The sequence below is a fragment of the Phyllostomus hastatus genome, unplaced genomic scaffold (assembly GCF_019186645.2).
Source record: "Phyllostomus hastatus isolate PE091 unplaced genomic scaffold, TTU_PhHast_1.1 phas_scaffold_1066, whole genome shotgun sequence".
Lineage (NCBI taxonomy): Eukaryota > Metazoa > Chordata > Mammalia > Chiroptera > Phyllostomidae > Phyllostomus > Phyllostomus hastatus.
In genome coordinates, this window is record NW_025334004.1 from 9,522,886 (window position 1) to 9,545,586 (window position 22,701).

The following is a 22,701-nucleotide window of genomic DNA, read 5'->3' on the forward strand; positions in this document are numbered from 1 at the left end:
ACCTCTATATACATCTCCCATAGTTGGAACTATGACACCTCCCTCCATTATCTGTACTTAATAACTATCATAAATTATCTATATTTTTATTTTCTACAAATAAAATTGTAAGGAAAACATAATTGCTGAGCACTGGCAGTAGATATCCTAGTTACATTGGTGCACCAGTGAGCAGTGTAGTGGCCTAAATTTCCAGCGGCTTTGTTCTACCCAAGATTATTATTTTCTTATTTTGAAAAGAGTGTTATTTACTTACATTACTAAAAATACTTTACACCTGCTTCTTTTAAATAAAAATGTTTATTTGGAGAATATTAATAGCATGATGACTCCTTCTCACCAGATATTAACAGTTCATCAGGTCAGGCAATAGAACAAGTCCAAGCAAGCTTCTTACAAGGAGACCGCGACCACCTCAAAAGCTGCCTCCGTCTTCTGTCTTATTACTGGTTGATTCATAATCCAAAATATGAAGCTTGGGAACTTTTTCTTAAAAGTAGAGATAGAGCAAAATGTCTGGAGCAGTGATGTTGATCTCCTTTTTTAAAAAAACTTATGAAACTTTAACAGCATATTTCAGTCTTGTGGAGTCCTTTGTGTTATTCTGACTGTCAATAAGAACCAGGGGACTATGTTGATGATTCTTGATAATTTCAGCCACACTTCCAAAGTACTGGAGCAAAAAAAACGTAGGTGAATTATACACTGGCATTTATATTAACTTTAAGCTTCGTTCCCCCCATCTTTTTTTATTTTCTCAAGTCAGTTATTAGGTCCCAGCTAGCATTCTACCCAAAAATGTCTAATTTAACAAATACTATAACCTTCAAGGGGGCAGAACTCAGCCTTTCATATTTTCAGAAAGACTGAAAACACAACTGACAGCTTCAATTAGTGTAAGTACTTAGAGAAATTACTTCATTGAATTATGAGGCAATATTTTGTCTTTTTATTTAGTGTCAAGTGTAAAACTGTCATACAGTGAATTTCTCTACATTATTTATTGTTCAGTTGTACAGTCTTAGATATAAGGACTTCTGTAATAAATTAACCTTAGAATTTAGTGTCAGGGAAGAGTTATTTCCCAGATAAATTCGTATTCTTCCGTTTTCTTTTTTTAATAAATAAGGAAAGCTTTGTAAACCTTCATATTTCTATTTTTGCTTTGGCGTCCAGTAAGTTTAGAGGTAAATTAGTGCTTAATTGAAAATGAAATTCCATGCTAGGCTTTTAACATACATATTTATTTTTCCATATATTAATTCCTATTCTCTAGATTTTAAAGTTATCATATTTTTTTCTTAAAATGATCAATGTTTTAAATGAAAGGTACAAGAAACATAACACAGAACATGAAATCAAATTTGCTTATACAAAAGTGCTACAGATCACAATCATCAAATAAATGCATTTAGAGTCACTTTTTAAAAGGTGTTTTGCAACAGTGCCATAAATTTAGCAATTATTATCACTCAATATTATTGTTTTTTAATTTTTAGATAAAGACAAAAATCTGGAATAAAAAAATTTTTAAAGCCATATTACTTCTTTGGATAGCTTCTAAATATCTATATAGTGAATTAAGTAAAGTATTCAGAATACTGGTCAACTTTTTCAAATTAAACACTAGTTGTCTTTTAGATAATTGGCTATCTGAATATTAGATCAGGGTGGGGAGGTGAGAGATGGGGACCTTTGAGTATATGCAGTTTTTATTTCTTACTGTCTCTTCAATCACTCAGTTCTTTTGCTATTGCCAATGATATACATAAAGACATTCATTCGGTTTGTTTGGCATAGAATGTTATTAAACTGATGCTGTTGGAAGTTAAATTTATGGACTAAAGAACCAGAAATGAAATAGCACAACCTCTCTGAAGTGGATTCCAAGGGAAAAAGTGTATTCTGAGCCCAAGAAACATAAGAAAGAGTTGGTATACTTTTAAACAAGGACCTTATTCTTTCCTAGTCCCTGAATATTTTTGAGTATTGCTTGGGGATTTAATGTTTGAAGAAGGGGGTTGAGTTGAAATGTTTGTAGTAGGGAGTGGTCTTGGCCTATTTTTTAAATTTAATTACATGAAAAATTGAGCTTAACTTAGATGCATTTCCCCTCAGTGCTCCTCTTTTTTCCTGCCTGGACTAATTCAGTGTATTTGAGATATTCATACATGAACAAACAACTTGTTTGATAACTGATAATCTCATGATCAATAAAAAAGCAAACACATATAAGAGCTATAAAGCTACTCAATACTGTATCTATGCCAAAATAGTTACATAAAAAATTAAACAATCAGTTGGTTGCTTTTTCTACCCATATACACCCAAACACAAAAACAGACAGACTTTTCAAAATATCTGCAGGAATGATATCATGTAATTAAAGTTTTCATTTTCCATTCAGATGCTCAGTAAATGGGAGAAACAATCTTTTTATTATAAATAATTTAAGTAAGAGTTTTAATGGACACTGTCAATACTTCCAGCTGCCATTATAATAATATACTATTTATTTTGGTGTCCATAGGCTGGATATATGGGGAGAGAGGTAAATCTCTGATCTATCCATTCTAAGGTAGGGATGAAGATTCTTTAGGCCAAGAAGAATCCCGTTTACCTGAATTTCAGGACCTGTAAAGAGGACAGCTCCCTCATCCACCCTTAAGCCTCTTGTAGAAGTATGGGATCCCTGAGGAGGCTTTAGAATGAAACCACCCATCCAAAGTCATTCTGTCCTACTAGGATCACTACCACCTCCTACCACTGGTTACTACTATTAGGAGCATTTACTTTAAAATATTTGTCATATAAAGGTTGTAGTGAGAATGAAGACTGGTGTTAAATGATAATGAAATTCATAGTTTAAAACCCAATTTTCATCTTGATCAGTGTTTGTGGTTTCAGGTTCAAGAGTTTTGCATTTTCTAAATATCTGAGACTTAATTAAAAGCAAAATAAAGCCCAAATTATAAAAACTCCTAGAAGAAAACATTGGAGAAAATCTTCATGAGATTGTATTTCACAATGATTTCTTGGACATGACATAAAAACACAGTCAACAAAAACAAAAACAGACAAATAGGACCACATCAAACTTAAAAACTCCTGTTTATCAAAGGTCACAATCAACAAAGTGAAAGGTAACCTATGGGATGGGGGAAATATTTGTAAATTGTGTATCTGATAAGTGATTAATATCAAGAATAATGAAGAACTACTACAGCTCAACAACAAAAGATCAAATAACCTGATTTAAAAAATTGAAAAAGGACTTGAGTAGACACTTCTTCAAAGGTGATATGCAAATGGCCAACAAACAGGAAAGTCTGTTCAACATCACTAACCATCAGAGAAATGCAAATCAAAACCATGATGAAATCACCCATTAGGATAGCTACTATTAAAAAAAACAAAATAACAAGTGTTGGCAGAGATGTGGAAAAGTTGCATCCCTTGTGCACTGTTGGTAGGACTATAAAATGATATAGTCACTTTGGTAGACAACATGGAGGTTCTTTCCAAAATTAAAAATAGAACTACCATATGATTTAGCAATCCTACTTCTGGATATGTACATCCAGAAGAATTGAAAGCAGAGTCTTGAAGAGATATCTGCACCCCCATGTTCATAGCAGCACTATTTAAAGCAGCCAAGAGGTGGAAGCAACCCAAATGTTCATCAACAAATGAATGGATAAACAGATTGTGGTGTCTAATACATTGGAATACTAGGTAGCCTCAAAAAGGAAAGAAATCTTGTCACAACATGGGTGAAACTTGAAGATATTATGCTATGTGAAATTAGGTAGTCACAAAAGAACATTGTATTATGTTATCCCACTTATATGAGGTATCTAAAGTAGTCAGATTCATAGAAATAAAAAGTAAAATGATGGTTGCTAGGGACTATGGGGAGTGGGAAAGGGGAGTTATTCAATAGAGCTTCAGATATGCAAAATAAAAAGTCCTGGAGATCTGTTTCACAATATTGTAAATATATGTAACACTACTATACTATACACTTTAAATAGTTAATATGGTAAATTTTATTATATGTGTTTTTAGCACATTTTTTAAAAAACAAAATAAAGAGTACACTAATTGACATAAGACCTTATCAGTTCATGTTACAAATGCTATTCTCCTGCCTGTAATCACTCAATCAACAAATCCTCTCATTTAATAAGTACTTATCAACCACCCACTGAAGCCAGCCAGTGTGCTATGGTTCTAGAAACAGAGAGGTGAGCAAGGCATAGCCTAGTCCCTGGCCTCATCTAGTGGAGAAGATAAACACTTCAGAAACTATGACACTTTCTAACAATTTACTACCTAACAAGTGCTGAGTTTGGAATGGATGTAGTTCTTTCTGAAAGAATATTGAAAATAAATGTTTTGAACTTTTAAAATGCTATTTTCTCTGCTTAGGTTGCTCTTTCCACTTTTCTTGTCATCCACTTTAACTTTCATTCTACCTATAATTCAGCCCATCATTCAAGACCAGAACAAGTACCACTCCCTTTCTGACCATTCATGGGTAATTCCACTCCATATTTCAGGGCTCATTTATAGGAACAAACTGGCTAAACAGAGACATAGTAAGCACTGAGTTTGGTCCAGCTTAAAGAGGTGCTGAAGTTTGTGTTTGGTTAATATTCAAGACCTCCTGTATTGAATAGATCTACTGACCTAATGTTTTTTTCTTGCTGCAAGCCCAAAAGATTATTCTGGCCCAAGGTATAGTCTAATGTTTCAACTCAGGCTACTGTGTCTCTTCTGATCCTTCCCTGGCCATCTACCTTGGAATTTGAGTTGATGTCCTGGTTCTTGACTTAGGAGCTCTGGACACTAACCTTGATGTTTTTGTAATATTAATATCACTTGACATTTTAATCTTGATTTTTATGATCCCCTGGACTCAAATACTGAATCAGACTGACCCCACTAAGTAGCAGGATAAAAGGACTCAAGTGTAGCCTTTACATCATGCCAGTCTTTCCTCCTTTCTGTTCTCTCAGAGGATATACTCCCCACACATAGTACTTTATCTGTTTATAACATGAATGCATGTGGACCAAGTACTTTTGTGTCCTTTCTCTTCATCTCTAGCTTCTAACACCGTATGATGCCATTGTGTTCAATACATAGTTATAGAGTTGGATTAAAAGAGAAATTACTCACCTCTTCACCATTTTTCTTTCTGCCCAAAGCATACTGTTTTGTTGCTTCAATAAATCGCACAGGGACATTATAAACTCGCTTATTAAAAAATACAACTAGTGTATATGGCTGTTTGGAATCATGGCCAGAGCTTTTCCGAATAAGAAATGATCCATCCTGTTTATTAAACAAGAAGCATAATTATGGTTAGTCTTATATTTCTACAGGTTGATATTAGTTTATGAAAGTACCTATTTTTAAAATATAATTATTTAGCTATATGATTTTATTTTTTTAAAAGGTTTTATTTATTTATTTTTAGAGAGGGAAGGGAGGTAGATAGAGAGAGAGAGAGAAACATCAATGTACAGTTGCTGGGGGTCATGGCCTGCAACCCAGGCATGTGCCTTGGCTGGGAATCGAACCTGCGACACTTTGGTTCGCAGCCCATGCTCAATCCAGCCAGGGCATGATTTTATTATTGATAAGTTTGTTTTATTATTTTCCAAGAAAATACTTCAGTAAATACATACTTATACAAAATATAAACATATTTTATATTTACATGTTTATATATACTTACAGAAAATCGTGAATTAGATCAATGCACTTTTTTTTATCTTCACCTGAGGACATTTTTTTTATTGCTTTTAGAGAGAGAAGAAGGGAGAGAGGAAAGAAGAGAGAGAAACACTGATGCAAGAAAGAACCATTGATTGGTTGCCTCTTGTACATGGCTGGACCAGGAATTGAACCCGCAACCTGAGCCACGCCAGACAGCGCTCAATGTACTTTTTGATACACTGAATAAGGTATTATGTTTATAGGATTTAGAATGTCTGAAGGCACACATTAAGATGAAACCTAGAGGGTACTCTTAAACAAGGAACCATGTCCATAAGTTGCCTGTGAATAAAAAAATGATCGAGTTTTATTCAAAAGTACTTTTAAGAAGAAAGTAGAAATTGGGAATAAAAGTATTTCAGGTGATGAAAATCCTCTCTCCAAAAACATATATTGAAGCAGATAAAAATTGCAACACAACATTCCAAATTTAGATATTGGAATATTTTATAAAATATTCTAGAATCCTTAATTCAAAAATTATGAACTAAAAATGGACAAAAAATAGGAAGAAAAATGCAACAACAGCTGGTCAAACTCTCTGCAAAGAAAATAAAAAGAAAGACAAACTTATTTCAAATGAAGATTTAATAAATCTCTGAAGGAAGGCATAGGAACCACCAGGATAGAGAAGGGTGGGGGAAGGTTTTTTAAAAAGTACAGCAACAGAGTCAAATTGGTTGGAAGGCAAAAGGTCCAAAATGCATGCAGATTGAGTCCTTGAAGAAAAAAACAAGGAAACAGAACGATTCTTTAAGGCTATAGTTTAAGAAAACATATTGGAAATAAGAGAAAATGAAACTATTTGTTGAAAGGCTTCCATCTGTCTGAAAAAATTGACCTGGAAATCAACTCAGAGACATATTCTGGTTAAACTATTAAACTTTAAAAACAAAAAGTCTACAGAGGTTTAGAATAAAATATTAGATTACATATAGTTGCAAGAAAATAGTATTAGGTAGAACAAGGCAATCCAGGGGAGCAACACTTTTAAAAGCTCAAGCCAAAGATTTTATATAAAGCCAAGATTTTCTCCAGGTCTAGGACTATGAAAAAAGTTTTGAATGTGCAAGAACTCAGGGGATAATGGAAACACAGTTCTCTCTGAGAATCTAGCACAAGGTAATCTTTATCAAACAAAAGGAGATAACCGATGAAGCCAGCAAAGGGAATGATAGAACGTATTTATTATGTTTAATTGTAGAGTTAGGATTAAAATGAGGGTGGCAAAAATAGTATGCAAATATTACATATTCTGACAAAGTAGGGTACAAGTGAAAAAAATGGGAGAGGAAAAGAGAAAGTGGTACTTTAATCTCAGATTGTCCAAACTGTGCCTAGTGTTCCTCCATGATTGGGCCTGGATGCTTCTAAAATCTCCTTCTATGTCCTTTGTTCCATCTCAACCTCAGCATTTTATCCCATGCACTGATCCAAAATAGCCTGTTACTGTGCACTCCTGAATGGTCTCATGTAGCACCAAGCCTTTCTGAGATTGCCCCCAGGAGCCTATGAATCCTTGTCCAGATGGAAGGACAAGTAGAGATGAGATGGAGGAACAAAGGGGAAAATGCTTGAAAGAGTGGAGGGGATGGCAATTCCTCCTAAGTAAAGAAAAAAGATCCCTGCTTCCATAATTATTACAGTTACTTAATTAGCATATTATTAATAGGATGACAACAGTGCCTATTACAGGCTGAGGACAGGATATGAGACTTTAAGATGGTCAAACCTTGTTTGATCTGTATAATGCTTCTTCAGCAGACTTTCGGTCACAGGCACCAGCGTACCATGGCTTACAGTGAACATCAGCTTCCTGTGAAATAGAGGGAATTCTTAAGCATGAGATGGAACTTCTGTGCATGAAAAACAGAGTTCCATTTTGCATTACCAAGACAGGCCTAACTCCTTGTAGACCAGTAGTTTGTAAAGAGTTGATGCTTCCTTTGGTCAATTACAGGGTTATGTAGTTGACTTTTTCCCACTTGGCCTTAGTTTCTAACCTTAGTAATTGAACATAAGAACTAAACCCTGCTAGATTCCTGAACCATTTCTTCCTTCTAAATAAGTTATAATCTCCCTTTCCTTTTTGATCATATTTTTTTGTTTTGTTTTGCTTTGTGGGTGCTTTATAATTTCCAAGGTGTTTTTACAAATATTATTGTATATGATTCTTGTAACTACTTTGAAGGCAAGAAGGATAAATGCTGTAATCCCTAATTTATATTTGAGGAAGCCTAGGGAGACTTGTCCAAGGGCACAGAGAGTCCTTACTCTTTTTACAGGCTGTGCCGTTTTGTGTGTTTTAATAGCATATGCCTCCACAGATCTATTCTGGGAAAATTACGTAGTTTTAAGAGAAGCTATGTGAGGGGAAGAACAATAAAAAGCAACACACTTCTTTCATAGTTTTGAAGAACCACAAATTGTTATTTAGGGCATCTAGAATACAGATTGGAACAGATGAAGAAAGGTCTTAATAACTGAAACAAAAATGTATTCTGTACCCATCAGCAAATGACAACTCACAAGCCAACTTAAAATATAGTCTGTTCTCAAGCTTCACTCCAAACTCTCTCTTGAAAGAAGACATGCTCTTTCCTGCAGTTTACTGGTAACAACAAGTATTTATTTCATACCTGTTCTGACACATTGGAATTAGATGAAAACCTGGGTAATGGAACATCCACAGTTGGGCTGCCCCCTTCCGGAAACCCTGAAAGGGATTTGAAAAATCAATGGATCTTTATTATTTCGTGAGCAGTTATTATGCCTATACTGCAACACTATAGTAGTGCTGCAGGGGACACACACACACACTGAAAAGTCACACACACACACACACACACACACACACACACACACACACAATCCTTAAAAGCAATAGTTCCCAAAGCATAGTCTGAGGATGTCTGGAATTCCCAAAATCCTTTCACGGGATTTTTTTCCAGATGCATATCTCTGTGAAGCCCAGTTTTCTTCATATACTTCAACCAGAAAAATGTATTGTGACAGACTGACCATAGAATCAGACAGGAGAATCCAGTTGCCTCTGTTATTCTAGGCATTATAGAGATTTAAAAAATGTAAAACAATATCACTCTTCCCACTAATTGTTTTTGTTTAAAAGATAAGCTATTTTTCATAGGAAATATGTTATTTATGTTAACATGTAATGAGTTTAATAAAATATTAAATACAATGGATTAATAAATGCCTTAAATTTCTGTTTTAATTAATACATCCAATATCAATAGGAATACATAAACTCAAGTTTTTTGGGTCAGATTTTAAGAATGTTAAATGCTCTTAAGACCAAATGTTTGAGAATTGCTGCCTTAGGCATAAGCTTAGTCTAAGTATGAAGACACATGAAACAGAGAAAATACTCAGCTGCTTTCATTTGTTCATTCATTTGTTCATTCATTCATTAACTAATTTATTCATTCATTCATGATTATGTGCCTGCCAAGGATCAAGGCATTGGGAATATACAAGTCAACAAAACAACAAAATGCTATGCCCTCCTGGAGCTTAAATTTTAGTGGAGTGAGATAGGCAATAAAGACATAAGTAAATATATATATATATCATACTACAGAGTCATAAGTGCTCTGGAGAAAAATAAGCAGGGAAACAGATTGGAGACAGCTTCAGACAAGTAGTACATTTAAATCCACTGGTCAGGGAAAGAAGGCCTCACTGGGGAGACATTTGGGTAAGATTTGCAAATGGAGAGGGAGGAGGCAAGGAAAGAACCTTCCAGGTAGAAGGAGCAGCGAATGCAAGGCCTGATATATTTGAGGACTAAAGTGGGACCACTGTGCCTGGAGTGCAGTGTGGAAAGGAGAGAGTAATAAGGGAGACAGGAGGTGATGAAGGAACCAGATTTGCAGGACATGACTTGAGCTTTAACAAACATGGTATGGGAAGATTTTGGAGGGTTTGGACAGAATAGTAATGTGATCTGCTTGCTTTTAACAAGGTCAGTCTAGCTGCAGGGTTGGAAATAGATAAAGGGGGTAAGAGCAGAGAGAAGAGGCCAATTCAGTGTTCTGCAAGCCCTGCCAGGAGAGGACGTGGCTAGGAAAGAAACAGCATCGATGGAAGCAGTGAGAGTTGTTGGATTCCAGGTGTATTTGAAGACAGAGCTGGAATGTATTTGAAGAAAGCAAGTGAGGAAGTCAAGGGTGACTCTAAGGTTTTGCCTAGAGCCATCAGAGTTGTTCTTTATTAAAAGGCAAAATCTGCGGTTGAACCAGGTTTAGATAAACCAAGTGCTTCAGATGAAAGTGTCCTGGGAATTCACAGGAGACAGCAGGATGTTCAAAGTAGCGGAGGAGGAGTGGTGAGGGCTTGGCGGGCCCAGCAATGCTGGGTCTGAAGGAAGGGAGGGTTCCAGGGGTATGGGGAGAAGCAGGAGACGGAGAGTAGGCAGGCTCTCCTAAGACACACATTTAAGACACACATCCTAAGTACAGGATGGCTGGTGGTTTCTGCAGCTCGGGCAGTTGGAGGAGTTCAAGGCTGACATTTTCTCAGCTATAAATTCGCTCCAGTCCTGCTCTGTTTTCCACATCTTCACTCATTCTTTCCTCACATCAGCCCTTTGTGAGAGCAGCTGTAGACTCCATCTTACAGGTGAGGCCCTCCCTGGCTGCCCCATCTAAACCAATCGTCTCTGCCACCGAATCCTCTGCTTCCTTGCTTTGTTTTTCTTCAGAGCACTTCAGTATTTACTTGACATTATGTGATTCATCTGGCTGTTTATTTTTTCTGCCTGTCTCCTCCAGTAAAATCCAAGTCCATAAGGGCAAGGGCTCTGTTTTATTCGCTGCTCTGTCTAGATTCCCTGTATCTAGAAGAGCACCTGGCACAGGGTGGATGGTCAATACATATTTATCAATTGAAGAAATGACTTTGGGTTGAAAATAATAAAAGGTATGAAAAAGCTTTACATAGTGAAACAAAATTTCTAGAGCTAAACCATTTTGAAATTGTGCTCAGAATCTTCAAAAAATTTGTATTTAGTATGTTTCATTTATTTAAGAAGAATAAAAAATCTAATTAAAAACCTAAAAAACTGATTTATGTTCAGTATAAGCAATTTTTTGGTATATATAACAAAAAATATTATTCTCTGTATTTAAATTTATTGAATCTTGATTATTTTGGCATATTTTCCAAATTACCCAGGTAAAAAATAGGGTTTGTTTTGTTTTATTTTTTCATTTTCCCCCCTACATTAAATAGAAAGCAAATCAAGGTTTGGGCAGTTATGTTCTGCACGCATAACTTATCTGATTCATATATTTTTAGGGTGAGGTAACGTTTGCCTTGGGAAAATTATCCAGATATTTTCCAAATTTTTCCAGGGTACCTTTGACAGGTCTATTTTATGCTCATTGAAATGTATTTCAGATTTAATTGGAGGAGCTATCATTTGCTGAGGACCTTCTATGTACCAAGCACTGTACCAGGTACTTTGCAGAGGCTGTTTTACTTCTTTTGAAAACAGTCATATTGGTTTCATAAAAAATCAGGTAAGTAAAATATGACCAGTATGACCAGTAAAATATTCAGTCAATACTAAAAATGAAAACATAAAAACTATCTCAAATCTATCTACTTTTCAAAACTAGTCTATGAAAAATATTCTTGGCCAATTTTACAGATGAAGCTAGAGAGGATACCAAGGTCCTCCAGCTAGAAGTGACGAGTTCTGTTGGAACCCAGGCGACTCTGACAGGAAGATCCAGCCTTCACCACTACTGCCTGATAACACTCTCCATGACTGCATTGTACTTACTTGGTAGAGGTACGGGTTTTTGATGGACTTGTCTGAAAAAAAGAATTTCAGGTTAATTAGAGGGCAGAGCACAAGATGAGTAAGTTTGACTTTCTGTTTTCAGTGAAGATTCTGTGAACAGGAACCTCACAAAGGAATCAACAGCAATGGCCAGTGAACCAGATCTAAAGGTAGTAGAGGCACCAAACCCCTCAAAATAAGAAAAATGGTTCCCTTTCCTTTTGAAAAAGGAGGAGCCTTGACTAAGGTGTGACATTTTAGTTAAGTCCAATAGTTAACCTGAATATTAGGTCTCTGAGATTCTAAGCCATTCTTTTAAAGTTGTTACCTACTTAAAAACTTAACAACACCCTTGCAAATTTAATTGCAAAGCAATGGAATATCAGATCTTTACCAAGCACCACAAGTCAATGTCACTGTGTGGTGTGACAACGCAGGCATAATGCCTGCAGCAACAAGAGGAAACTAGTTTTCAAAGGGAAGGATTCTTACTTCTGGGCAAGAGGAAACACTGGTGACTGCACAGCTTCTTGTCTGTGACTAGATCCTCGGTGGCGTTCAGCGGGTATAGGTTTTTCTGTATCAAGAGAATTCTCATATTAGAAATACAGTGAAATGTCTGTCCCCATGCCAAAACCTAGCAATATCAACCGAGGAGCACTGGATTTAGATGGATGTCTTCCTACGAACATATGTCTCCCTAGGATGTCATCTGTTCATGCACCTGTTGGTCTGGTGATGTGTTTGTGCTATTTGGACCAGCACCCCTGCCCCCAGTGTCACAGGCACACTCTACTGCCTCTGCTTTCATTTCTGGGCAAGGCACATGGTGGGGACTGAATCCATGGGATCTGGACCTTTAGGTGTGTGCATGCAGGTAGGAGCCAGAACAGGAGCAGGTTTTAGCCACCCACCTCCTGCTTTCTATGTGGCCTCCCCACAGGTGTTACCACACCCTGGGTGTGTGTGTGTCTTCATTAGTCATAAGACATGACTCTAAGAAATTTCTTAGTGATAAGTGACAAGATATGACATTTTGTGAATGATCTACTCTTTTTGAAAAATTGATTGAGCAAAGTCAAGGTTATTTTATAACAATGTTAACCTCTCTTGCATCACTGTGTTTTCCTGAGGGGGAGAGGAAGAGGAGTTATAACAAATACACAGGGAAGTGGGCACAGCCTGCAATGTAAGAATTTATGTTGAAGCCCATCATGAACTTTACTCCTGAACCATTAATAGGTGTGATTATAAATTATTTAATGCTTTATCCTCCCTCAAATTTGGTCTAGAGTGTGTTAAAATCTGGGTATGTCCCTGGTGTATCTCTTGCATGGAAAAATGGTTGAGAGTTGCTAATCTCCTGTTACAGGAACCCATAGGAGTAAAAGTAACTCAAGTAAAAGTAAAGGAACTCAAAGACTCAAATAAATGGTAAGACAGACTTCAGGGCTATTTGCAGTGCACTGAAATTCAGAAGCCCTGAACCTCTAAAGATCATGCTTCAAGCTTGTGGCAAGTTACTTCGAGCTGCCATGGGAGAGGTTTCATTCACAGCTTAACAACTTGGTAGTTTCAGGAGGAGGAACAATGAGCATGTTAGGTCCCCATAACTGACTAGCTTTGACCACATCTTCTTGGCCTTGTCATTCTGGAGGATTCCTTTGTAGGTGGGAGGAGGCTGCTCCCCATTTTGGGTTTAGATGGCATGCCACACTTCTGCACTGGGAGTCCTTGGGGAATGAGGACATCTGAGCCTCACAGAGGAAGCCATGAGCCCCTTCTTGGCTGGTTTTTAGAGGCTCCTGAAGCCATGAAATTTGCACAGGGTTGTACTAACTTCCTGCAGAGGCCCACACTGTGGCTCCACTGTCACTCTAAGCTCCCTGCTCAACAGGCCTGAGGACAGCAAGGAATGGAAGACCAGCAGGGCAGAAGCCTCAAAGGAAAGGCAGAAGAAAGTAAGACAGCAGTAAGGGAGTGATACTCAGAAATAGCCCTGGGGGAGAAAGATGCAGGAACTGATGTAAAAAAACATTGAAGGAGTTAATGATTGGAGCAAGTAAAGCAAACAGGTGTGTTGTAATGGACATTCAGAAAATGTCCACCATCCATAGTCAGAGAAACCAGAACACTTAAAGTAGATCTGCCTGTATTAACTCAGGAAATGAGGAAACAATCACTAAGTTTTTAGCATTAGGTATCTTCAAGTGTGGAATCAGATAGGTACAGAAGTTTAACTTTTACATGGTACTTTAAGTGTTGAGATTATGGATGGTTCTTACTGTTTTCTGTCCCCCTACCCCCTCCAGGATTTTTCAAATACAAATATTTTTAAAATTGGAATGTTCTAATAAAAAGTGGATGTAAGGTTTTAGGGTTATGATAAAACACAGGAAGGAAGGCATTTGAAAATACACTAAGACAGACATTGGAACTCTGAAAATATTATTTTGAAAACTTTGCAAAAGAACTAGTTCAAATAAACAAGGTTTTAAAAGTTTCGTTCCTGAACTAAACAATTAGTCTAAGATGCATGAATGGCTCTGAATTAGTCTTCATACCAATGGAAGGCCACGGCACTGTTTCTGGCAAGGAACACCTGTCTGCAAACAGATAGGTCTGGGGTGTGCAGACTGTAACCCCCTCCAAAGATGCTGCCCAGGCAAGCTCAGGTACTAACCAGCTTTGCTACTCACTACTCACTGCAATGGGAAATCCATTTTGTTTAGAAAATTGAGTTTCATATTTGTGATTAGCTTATAAATAATGAAAGAATTTAGAAAGACATTTACATACAAACCCTTAATTAAAAGTAGAGGACATGCTCCTCCTTTAAAATAATAGAGATTTACCTTCACAAACACTTGAGGCATTCTGTTGAGAGGCAAGTGGCATCTATTAAAAAAAAGAAGCAAAGACATTCAATGTGGAAATAAAAGTCAAAGCAATATCATTAAAATAAATATTTGGGGAGAACATTTCTCTGATGCATAGTTATTCTTTCAATCACAAGAACAATTAAAAACATGTGGTCTCCAGTATGACCTTTACTTTAAGTGACAACTGATTGGATGTGTCTCATAGAAGGAGCAATGTCCCTTTGGTGTTGAGACCTCCCTGCTCTGTCTGTAGGGCTGATGGATACCATCACCCCCAGCAATTTCCAGGCAGTAGCACTTGCACAGTAGGAGCCTGACATGGCTTTCATCTCAGGGCCCCACTGTCTCAGGGTTTGCTGGGTGATTACAAATATCAGTCTGCAGAGTAGATACCAGGTCAAGGTGGGCTTCCTTGAACAGTGTGCTGGTCCAGGTTTCCTTTGTTCTGGCCAGAATCTGAGTTTAGCCAGGCCTATATGTGCCTGATACACAATTGGCAGGTTCCCAACCACAGGCTTGGGAAGTGGACACAGGGGATCCCGGAGGGGAAGGCAGATGTCTTGGGAGGCAGAGAGCCTGGCCCCTGATCTGCCGCTGCCTCTCAGGGAAGCTGCCAGGGTCTAATGAGGATGAACTCCTCCCAGGAAGCATTTTCTCAGACTATCTGAGGACTCTAGGTTTTTCTTGGACTGTCCAGGCAACAACTTCAGTTGCTAAGATTGCTGCGTTCACCTGCGCTAGAAGCACAGTCAACTTTAAATAAGTGGATAAGAACGCTGAGGGAAAAGGAAGTGTGTTTAACTGCAAAATTAACTTACTGTCTTCAGTGGTGTAGCTGGCTTTCTCCTGGGGGATAAAAAAGATAGGCTTTGTTAAAACACAGAAAGATAAAGTAGAGCCATCTGCTTATCATTTTAGTCTCAAATTTAAACTAGAGCAATGGAAGTGATAGGAGTGTGTAGAAAGACTATCCTGGAAGGGTGGAGAGGGAGGAAGTGGGGTTTAGTTGTGACCCACCCCCCACCTCAGACAGAGTCCACCGGCAGATGGCAAAGAGGTTCACTGGGGATAAACAAAGCGCCAGTTGCCAGGGAGCTGGCATAACTGAGCTCTTGTTTCAGTTCTGCTATTAATTACTCTGTGACGTCAGGCCTCTTTCTCTCTGCTGTGAGGCCAGTTGGAGTTTAAGTTTCCTCGTCTGTAAAATGAGGACCAGAATCAGTGTGTTCCATGTGTATACAGAGCCCTCCCTCCTCCAACAGCACCCTAGGTGGCTGCCTGGAGATAAAGACAGGAGGTATGTGGGTGGCCATGCAGGTGAGGTTGCAGCAGGTACTTCCTCATGCCAGCTTCCATCTGCTTCTAGGGGTCTATTCTCTTCTAGACTTCAACCAAGGATTTTATTCCATGGAGAGAAAGCCAAGACTAACGCGAGTTTGAAAATCACTGTGATTTGTGGTCTTGAAGGTGCTTGCCTGAGCTGAGAATGTTAATTCTGGTTTGTTTTACTTCCAGTAGAGATTGGAATCTAATATTTCTAAGGTTTAATGCTTCTCTGCTGTGTTTATATGGTCTGTCTGTCTCTTTTGCTTTGTTTTTGGCTGAGCGCTGGAAGCATGGGGGGAGAATACTAACAATTCCCAAGTGCCTCTATGATGCCTGGCACAGAATTAGGTTCTTTACATGTTATTTAAACTTCACAGTAATGTTTTTCAATTGATATTATTACTACATGTTAGAGATTAGAACACGAGGCTCAAAAAAATTCAGTAACTTGTCCAAAGTGGGAAATGTGCAGAGTTTCGGTTAACAAACACCCTAAAATTGATTGTTTTGCTTTCCCCAGAGACAGAATGCAGGCCAGCTGAGACCTATTTTAATGCGCCTTTACAACAGCCTGTGGAGCCAATGTAAAGTTGTGGCATTATATACTACTGTAACATTAGCACATTACATCCTCACCTGACAGTTTACAAAAATGCTTGTGGTTCAATAAGAAGTGATTTTCTTACCTCACTTTTCAAAGGAACCTGGGCAGTGTTGTTTTAGTTGAACACCCCTGGGAATGCTGTGTGAACTACATGTTTGTTTAGAGATCATTAAGAACTTGAAAGAGAAGATGAGCAGAAAGTAAAGATGAAACCTCCACGTGGGCCTCAAGATTATTTCGGTGCTAGAGCTTCTGCCTTGTGGAACATTGAAGGTCAAACAACTCAAGATTTAACTAAAAGTTTATGGGAGGACAGACTAGTAGTTTCTTGTTTCAGCAGAGGCACCCCTAGTACAACTTGAAGGGTGCTGTGGGGGTGGAGGAGAACAACAGGGCAATAGGGTTGCAGGAACACATCTATTGTAATGTGAAGTGCACCTGCGTCTGAGCTTGGGCAGGTGTGCTCTTCTGTATGGAAACAGGAAAGGCACCCTCCCTCCGATTCTCAGGCAAGACTCTTTTATGGTTCCCGGCAAGTCCTGCTCAGAGCAGTGGTGGAGAACATCCACTCCAGTCTCCGAGCTGCTTCTCTGCAACAGGTACTCACCCGGCCCTGGGCAGTGGGGATGGCGCAGCAGGTAAAGATGATTTACAGTCCCAGACCCCGCTGTTTCGACCTATACAAATGTATACACAGGTTAGTTTCCAAATCCTGAATCTGGGGCTGATGGTCATGGTGAGGCTGGGCTTTTGGACAGGGTTAGAAATACATGGACTTTTTTTGGTTACTTTCAGTTAAGCATATACAGATATAGCTACATTGAAGCTATTGGGGCAAAGCTGTAGGTGAAGATGATGAAACATTTTTAAAAATGTCTGCTATGGGCTCAGAACTAGGATGTGAATTAGGGACTTCATCATAGATACAGAGAACAGACTGATGGTTGCCAGAGGGAAGGGAGGTTGGAAGACTGGGTGAAAAAAGTGAAGGGATTGAGAAGTACCAATTGGTAGTTACAAAATAGTCATGAGGATGTAAAGTACAGTATAAGCAATGTAGTCAATGATAGTAACATTTCTAAATGACCTTCTCCTTTCTCCATGGGACCAACCCAGAGCCCCTGATTCTGTGGGCTCAGTGAGAGCCACATGAGCATTCCTAGGGGAAAGAGCCAAGAGTTCACACTGGCAGATACGTGCATGCCAAAGGTGCCTAGAAATGGAGGCACAGACCGACCACTCCTGATAGACACCTGTTGACATTGCTCATTCATAGTCACACAAACACCAGTAACCTGCCCCCCCCCACCCAACTTCACATTCGAAGGTACTCATTCATTCATTTCTGAGTTCTGAGGGCCTTTGCCCATTGCACAAACAGGCAAATTGTGACAAGTGGCAAGCTACTGTCCTGATCTCATTTCTGAGGTCACAGAAGGGACCCAGAGGGCCTTGTCCACTGCACCCAATTTTCCATCCCCTTCCCTGAAGATAGAAGCCAGCCAATCACTGTCAGGGAAAAAGATAAGAGACACACAGCTTCACCACTGAGATAGAGAGCAAGCCTGGAGGGGGAGAGGCTGGAAGCTAAGCCAGCTCCCCTCAGCACAACCTGGCTGCCTCTTCTCAGGCTCCTGGTCACCTGCATGGACATTACTGCTCAGTGAGACAAAGCCTATTTATTGAGCTAAATTGAACTGAATAAATACTTTATTAAGAACCTATGTTTATAAGTCCGCAATTACTAATGGACTTAAAGAAGATACTCTGTAAATGTTGGTTGGACCTGCCCCCAGCATATACTATTTTAATTTGTGAGATAAAGCACACATAAGCAAGCACTGAAGTAAATATCAACTACCAAGAATTATTGAGGACATGGTGTCTCTAAAGCACTGTGTTAGGGGTTGTGGGAGAGGAGAGGAAGTGGAGACAGGCCTCTGCCCTCTCAGAATGTATAACAGGGGAAAACGTGTACCTCATGCCACCTCACCTGACAGGACCAGCTATTCCAAACAAAACAAAAAAAGGCCTCAAAAAGTATTAAAAATATGGGGTTGGGTTCTTCCGACCAAGATGGAGGCATAGACTTTGCCTCCTCGCACAACCAAAAGAAGGGCAACAACAAATTTAAAAACAAAAAATAACCAGAACTGTGAGAAAATAGAACTGTATGGAAGTCCAACAACCAAGGCATTAGAGAAGAAACATTCATCCAGACTGGTAGGAGGGGTGGAGATGGGCAGCAGGTGGGGAGAGGACTCACAGCAAGGCTGCAGCTAAATGTGGGACTGAGTGGTCCCACGTTTGCATGCAGGAAAATCGGGAGGAACAACTGGGGAGTGAGACGGACCATGCAACCCAGGGTTCCAGTATGGGGAAGTAAAGCATCAAAACTTCTGACTGAAAACACCTGTGAGGGTTGCAGTGGTGGGAGGAACTCCCAGCCTCACAGGAGAGTTTGTTGGAGAGACCCACAGGTTCCTAGAATGTACACAAACCTTCCCACCCAGGAATCAGCACCAGAAGGGCCCAATTTATTTGTGGGCAGTGGGGGAAGTGACTGAAAGCCAGCTGAGAGCTGAGCAAGTGGCATTGTTCTCATTCAGACCCCTCCCCCACATACAGCCCCATAATGCAGCGATGTGGGTTGTCCTGCCCTGGCAAATACCTAAGGCTCTTACAACGTAACAGGCATGCTGAGACAAAAAAATATGGCCCAAATAAAAGAACAGATCAAAGCTCCAGAAAAAAATATAACTAAGCAACGAAGAGATAGCCAACCTATCAGATGCACAGTTCAAAACACGGGTAGTCCGGATGCTCACAGAAATGGTTGAGTATGGTTGCAAAATGGAGGAAAAAGTGAAGGCTATGGAAAGTGAAAGAAAGGAAAATGTACAGGGAACCAACAGTGACAGGAAGGAAATGGACTCAAATCAATGGTTTTGACCAGAAGGAAGAAATAAACATTCAACTGGAACAGAATGAAGAAACAAGAGTTCAAAAAAAAAAATGAGGAAAGGCTTAGGAACCTCCAGGACATCTTTAAACATTCCAACATCTGAATCATAGGGGGCCAGAAGGAGAAGAGGAAGAGCAGGAAATTGAAAACTTATTCCAAATATTAATGAAGGAGAACTTCCCACATCTGGCAAAGGAAATAGACTTCTAGGAAGTTCAGGAAGCTCAGAGAGTCCCAAAGAAGTCAGACCCAAGGAAGCACACACTAAGGCACATCATAATTACATCACCCAAGATTAAAGATAAGGAGAGAATCTTAAAAGCAGCAAGAGAAAAGGAGACAGATACCTACAAAGGAGTTCCCACAAGGTTGGGAAATCAGCTGATTTCTCAAAAGAAAACTTACAGGCCAGAAGGGGCTGGAAAGAATTATTCCAAGTCATGAAAGGCAATGTCCTGCATCCAAGATTGCTCTATCCAACAAAGCTATCATTTAGAATGGAAGGGCAGATAAAGTACTTCTCAGATAAGGTCAAGTTAAAGGAGTTCATCATCACCAAGCCCTTACTATATGAAATATTAAAGTGACTTAAGAAAAAAAAGATGATAAAAAATATGAACAGTAGAATGACAACAAACTCACAACTATCAACAACTGAACCTAAAAAAATAAAAAACAAACTAAGCAAACAACTAGAACAGGAACAGAATCACAGAAATGGAGATCACATGGAGGGTTATCAATGCAGAGTGGGGGGCAGGAGAATGGAGGGGAAGGTACAGGGAATAAGAAGCATAAATGGTAGGTACAAAATAGACAAGGGATGTTAAGAATAGTATGAGAAATGAAGAAGCCAAAGAACTTATATGTACGACCCATGGACATGAACTAAGGTGGAGGAATGATGATGGGAGGGGGATACAGGGTAAAAGGGAATAAAGGGTAGAAAAGAAATGGGACAACTGTAATAGCAAAATCAATAAAATATATTTAAAAATATGTGGCAGGGGTGTGGTAGGGTGAAAATGGAGACAACTGTACTTGAACAATAAAAATTAAAATTAAAAAAATTAAAATTAAAATGAGAGAAAATAAAATTAAGCATTCAAAAAAGAAATATAGCAATAAAAATGAACCTGCATAGTTCCTGTTTTTTGAAAAAAGTATTAAAAAGAAAAGATCTTAACGTTTCTTCTCCTGTATTTTACCAGAAAGGCCTTCAGGCTTTCCCTCAGTGTTCATCTGCTCTCTTTCTACACACAAGTCTTTTTTTCAATTACAGTTTATATTCGATATTATTCTGTATTAGTTTCAGATGCACAGCACAATGGCTAGACAGTCATGCACCCTACAGAGTGGTCCCTGCAATACTTCACACATCCACCTGGCCCTATGCATAGCCATTATGGTAATATTGACCATATTCCCCTTGCTGCAATCTACTCCCAATCCCTTCCGTAACACACAACTCTTACGTTGGGGCCATTTACATAAGCACTCAGTGGCACAGAGTGGGTGGTATTGATTCCATGAACCCTCTTCCCCAGCACCCTGTAAAAAAACGCCCCCTCCCAGGAAACTCCTACCTACATGTCACAAGACTTAGATGTGATTTTTAAAAACATTTTGAAAAAGAAACTACAGTTGGAATTTGTAACATTTCATGTGACAATAAACTGAAATGTCATCTGAGTATGTAGTATGAGTCCTATTATGGTTTATTACCTACTGTACCAAATTGATACTGTTCTTCCAACTAAGAAATAGTTTGGGTATAATTTGGGTAAATTCTTCATACCTGCGATTGACCCTAAAAATACAGTTGGCTGCTCATAGATTTTAATGAAGATTTCAGGGAAGAGGAACAATAAACCTTGTCTGAAAAATAAGGAAGTGTGAAAAAGGTCTAAGTTAGAATTTCCTCCCAGGGGGGTTTTCCCTTTTCTTAAATGCTAAGGGCTCGTTTGGTCTGAGTTCATTATCATTGTCACATCTACTGCCTGGCTGTTCTGCTGAGGTTCCCTTGCCTTCATATCTCCAAACAGTCTGCCAACGTCTTCCTTCCCCTTCCCTCCTTATAAATAACTTCTGCAATCAGATCCGAGGGCATGCTCGTTCTCCTCTGCTGGTGGGGGAAGACAGAGGTGGTGAAAAACCTGTGGTCTTGTATCAGGAAGACAAGGTTCTAGTTATTTCTCTGCCAGAAAATTGGCTGAGTGACCTCTTACAAGCCACCGTGTCTCAGTTTCCCCCTCTGCGAAAGGGGGCCACCACCATTTACCTTACCTGACTCAGAGTTACTGTGGTAAGATAACAGAGCAACTTAAAAAATGTAAAATATTAGCTAAATATAAAGTAGTATTGTTGGAAAGGGATTAAAAGTATTTGAGGTTTAAAAACATTATGCTAAGTAAAAGGAGCCAGATGGAAAAGACTACATGTTATATAACTTCATCTATATGAAATATCCAGAAAAGGCCAATCTATAGTGACAGAAAGCAGACTGGTGATTATCTGGGACTGGGGGTGGGAACAGCACTGACCACAAATGAGCATAAGGAATCTTTCAGAGTTGAGGTGGGCATGGAAAAGTTCTAAAACTGGACTGCAGTGATGGTTACAACGCCCTGTAAATGTAATAATTTACAAAAATCACTGAATTGTACAAGAAAAAGGAGTGAAAAATTATAACTCATAAAGGAACTCAGTAAATATGATTATTGCTCTTTTTGTTTTAGCATCTTGTTATTGATCACCCCAGTACCTGAGCTCTGTACCAGGTACTTTAAATGCACCATCTCAAAGCCTCACTGAACACCAGCTGGAGCCAAGTGAGTCTCAGAGAGGTTAAGTGGCAGGGCTGGGGTTGAAAACCACGGCCATTTGAGTTTAAAGCCCAGATAGGCACTTTCTTCCCCAGGCAGCACCTCATACTGTTACTTTGGGACATGATTTGGCATGCAGATTCCTTGCTGTTTCTCTCTCATTTGGGGAAAGATTAGTGAAACAGTGGTCTGCTTTTGTGGATGCACATGGGAGGATGGAGAGACTCTTCCATTTCACAGGCCAGTGACCCTTTCTGCTGCTCTGGGTCTGGGTGGGACTACCTGGTACCCTCCTCACTGTAAGGATCCTTCCCTTCCGACAAAGCCACGCTCTTGGTTGGAATACTCCAAGGGAGAACTTGGGAACTCAATAGAGGGAGACATGTCCAATGATATAATAAAAGTGAAAAATTAGCTTTCTTTTGATTGTGTTGATAAAAAAAATTGTGTTAACACTTGATATAACAGTGTAGGCTTTGTACAAGCTGGTGCTTGCCAAAGCT

General features: G+C 39.0%; 1 protein-coding gene across 2 annotated transcripts in view; it reads right to left on the bottom strand.

Moving 5' to 3' along the window:
* Positions 1-281: 281 nt before the first annotated feature.
* The window catches only part of BLNK (B cell linker), a 74,792-nt gene continuing 52,372 nt past the window's right edge, over positions 282-22,701 (bottom strand). For both annotated transcript variants that reach the window (XM_045854119.1, XM_045854120.1), the window contains 9 exons: positions 17,016-17,085; positions 15,297-15,324; positions 14,452-14,494; positions 12,089-12,173; positions 11,597-11,628; positions 8,427-8,503; positions 7,520-7,603; positions 5,185-5,340; positions 282-673 (listed from right to left, as the gene is read on the bottom strand). In XM_045854119.1, the coding sequence (XP_045710075.1) occupies positions 554-673; positions 5,185-5,340; positions 7,520-7,603; positions 8,427-8,503; positions 11,597-11,628; positions 12,089-12,173; positions 14,452-14,494; positions 15,297-15,324; positions 17,016-17,085 (695 nt within the window). In that variant the 3' untranslated portion in view covers positions 282-553. The remainder of the gene's footprint in view (positions 674-5,184; positions 5,341-7,519; positions 7,604-8,426; positions 8,504-11,596; positions 11,629-12,088; positions 12,174-14,451; positions 14,495-15,296; positions 15,325-17,015; positions 17,086-22,701) is intronic.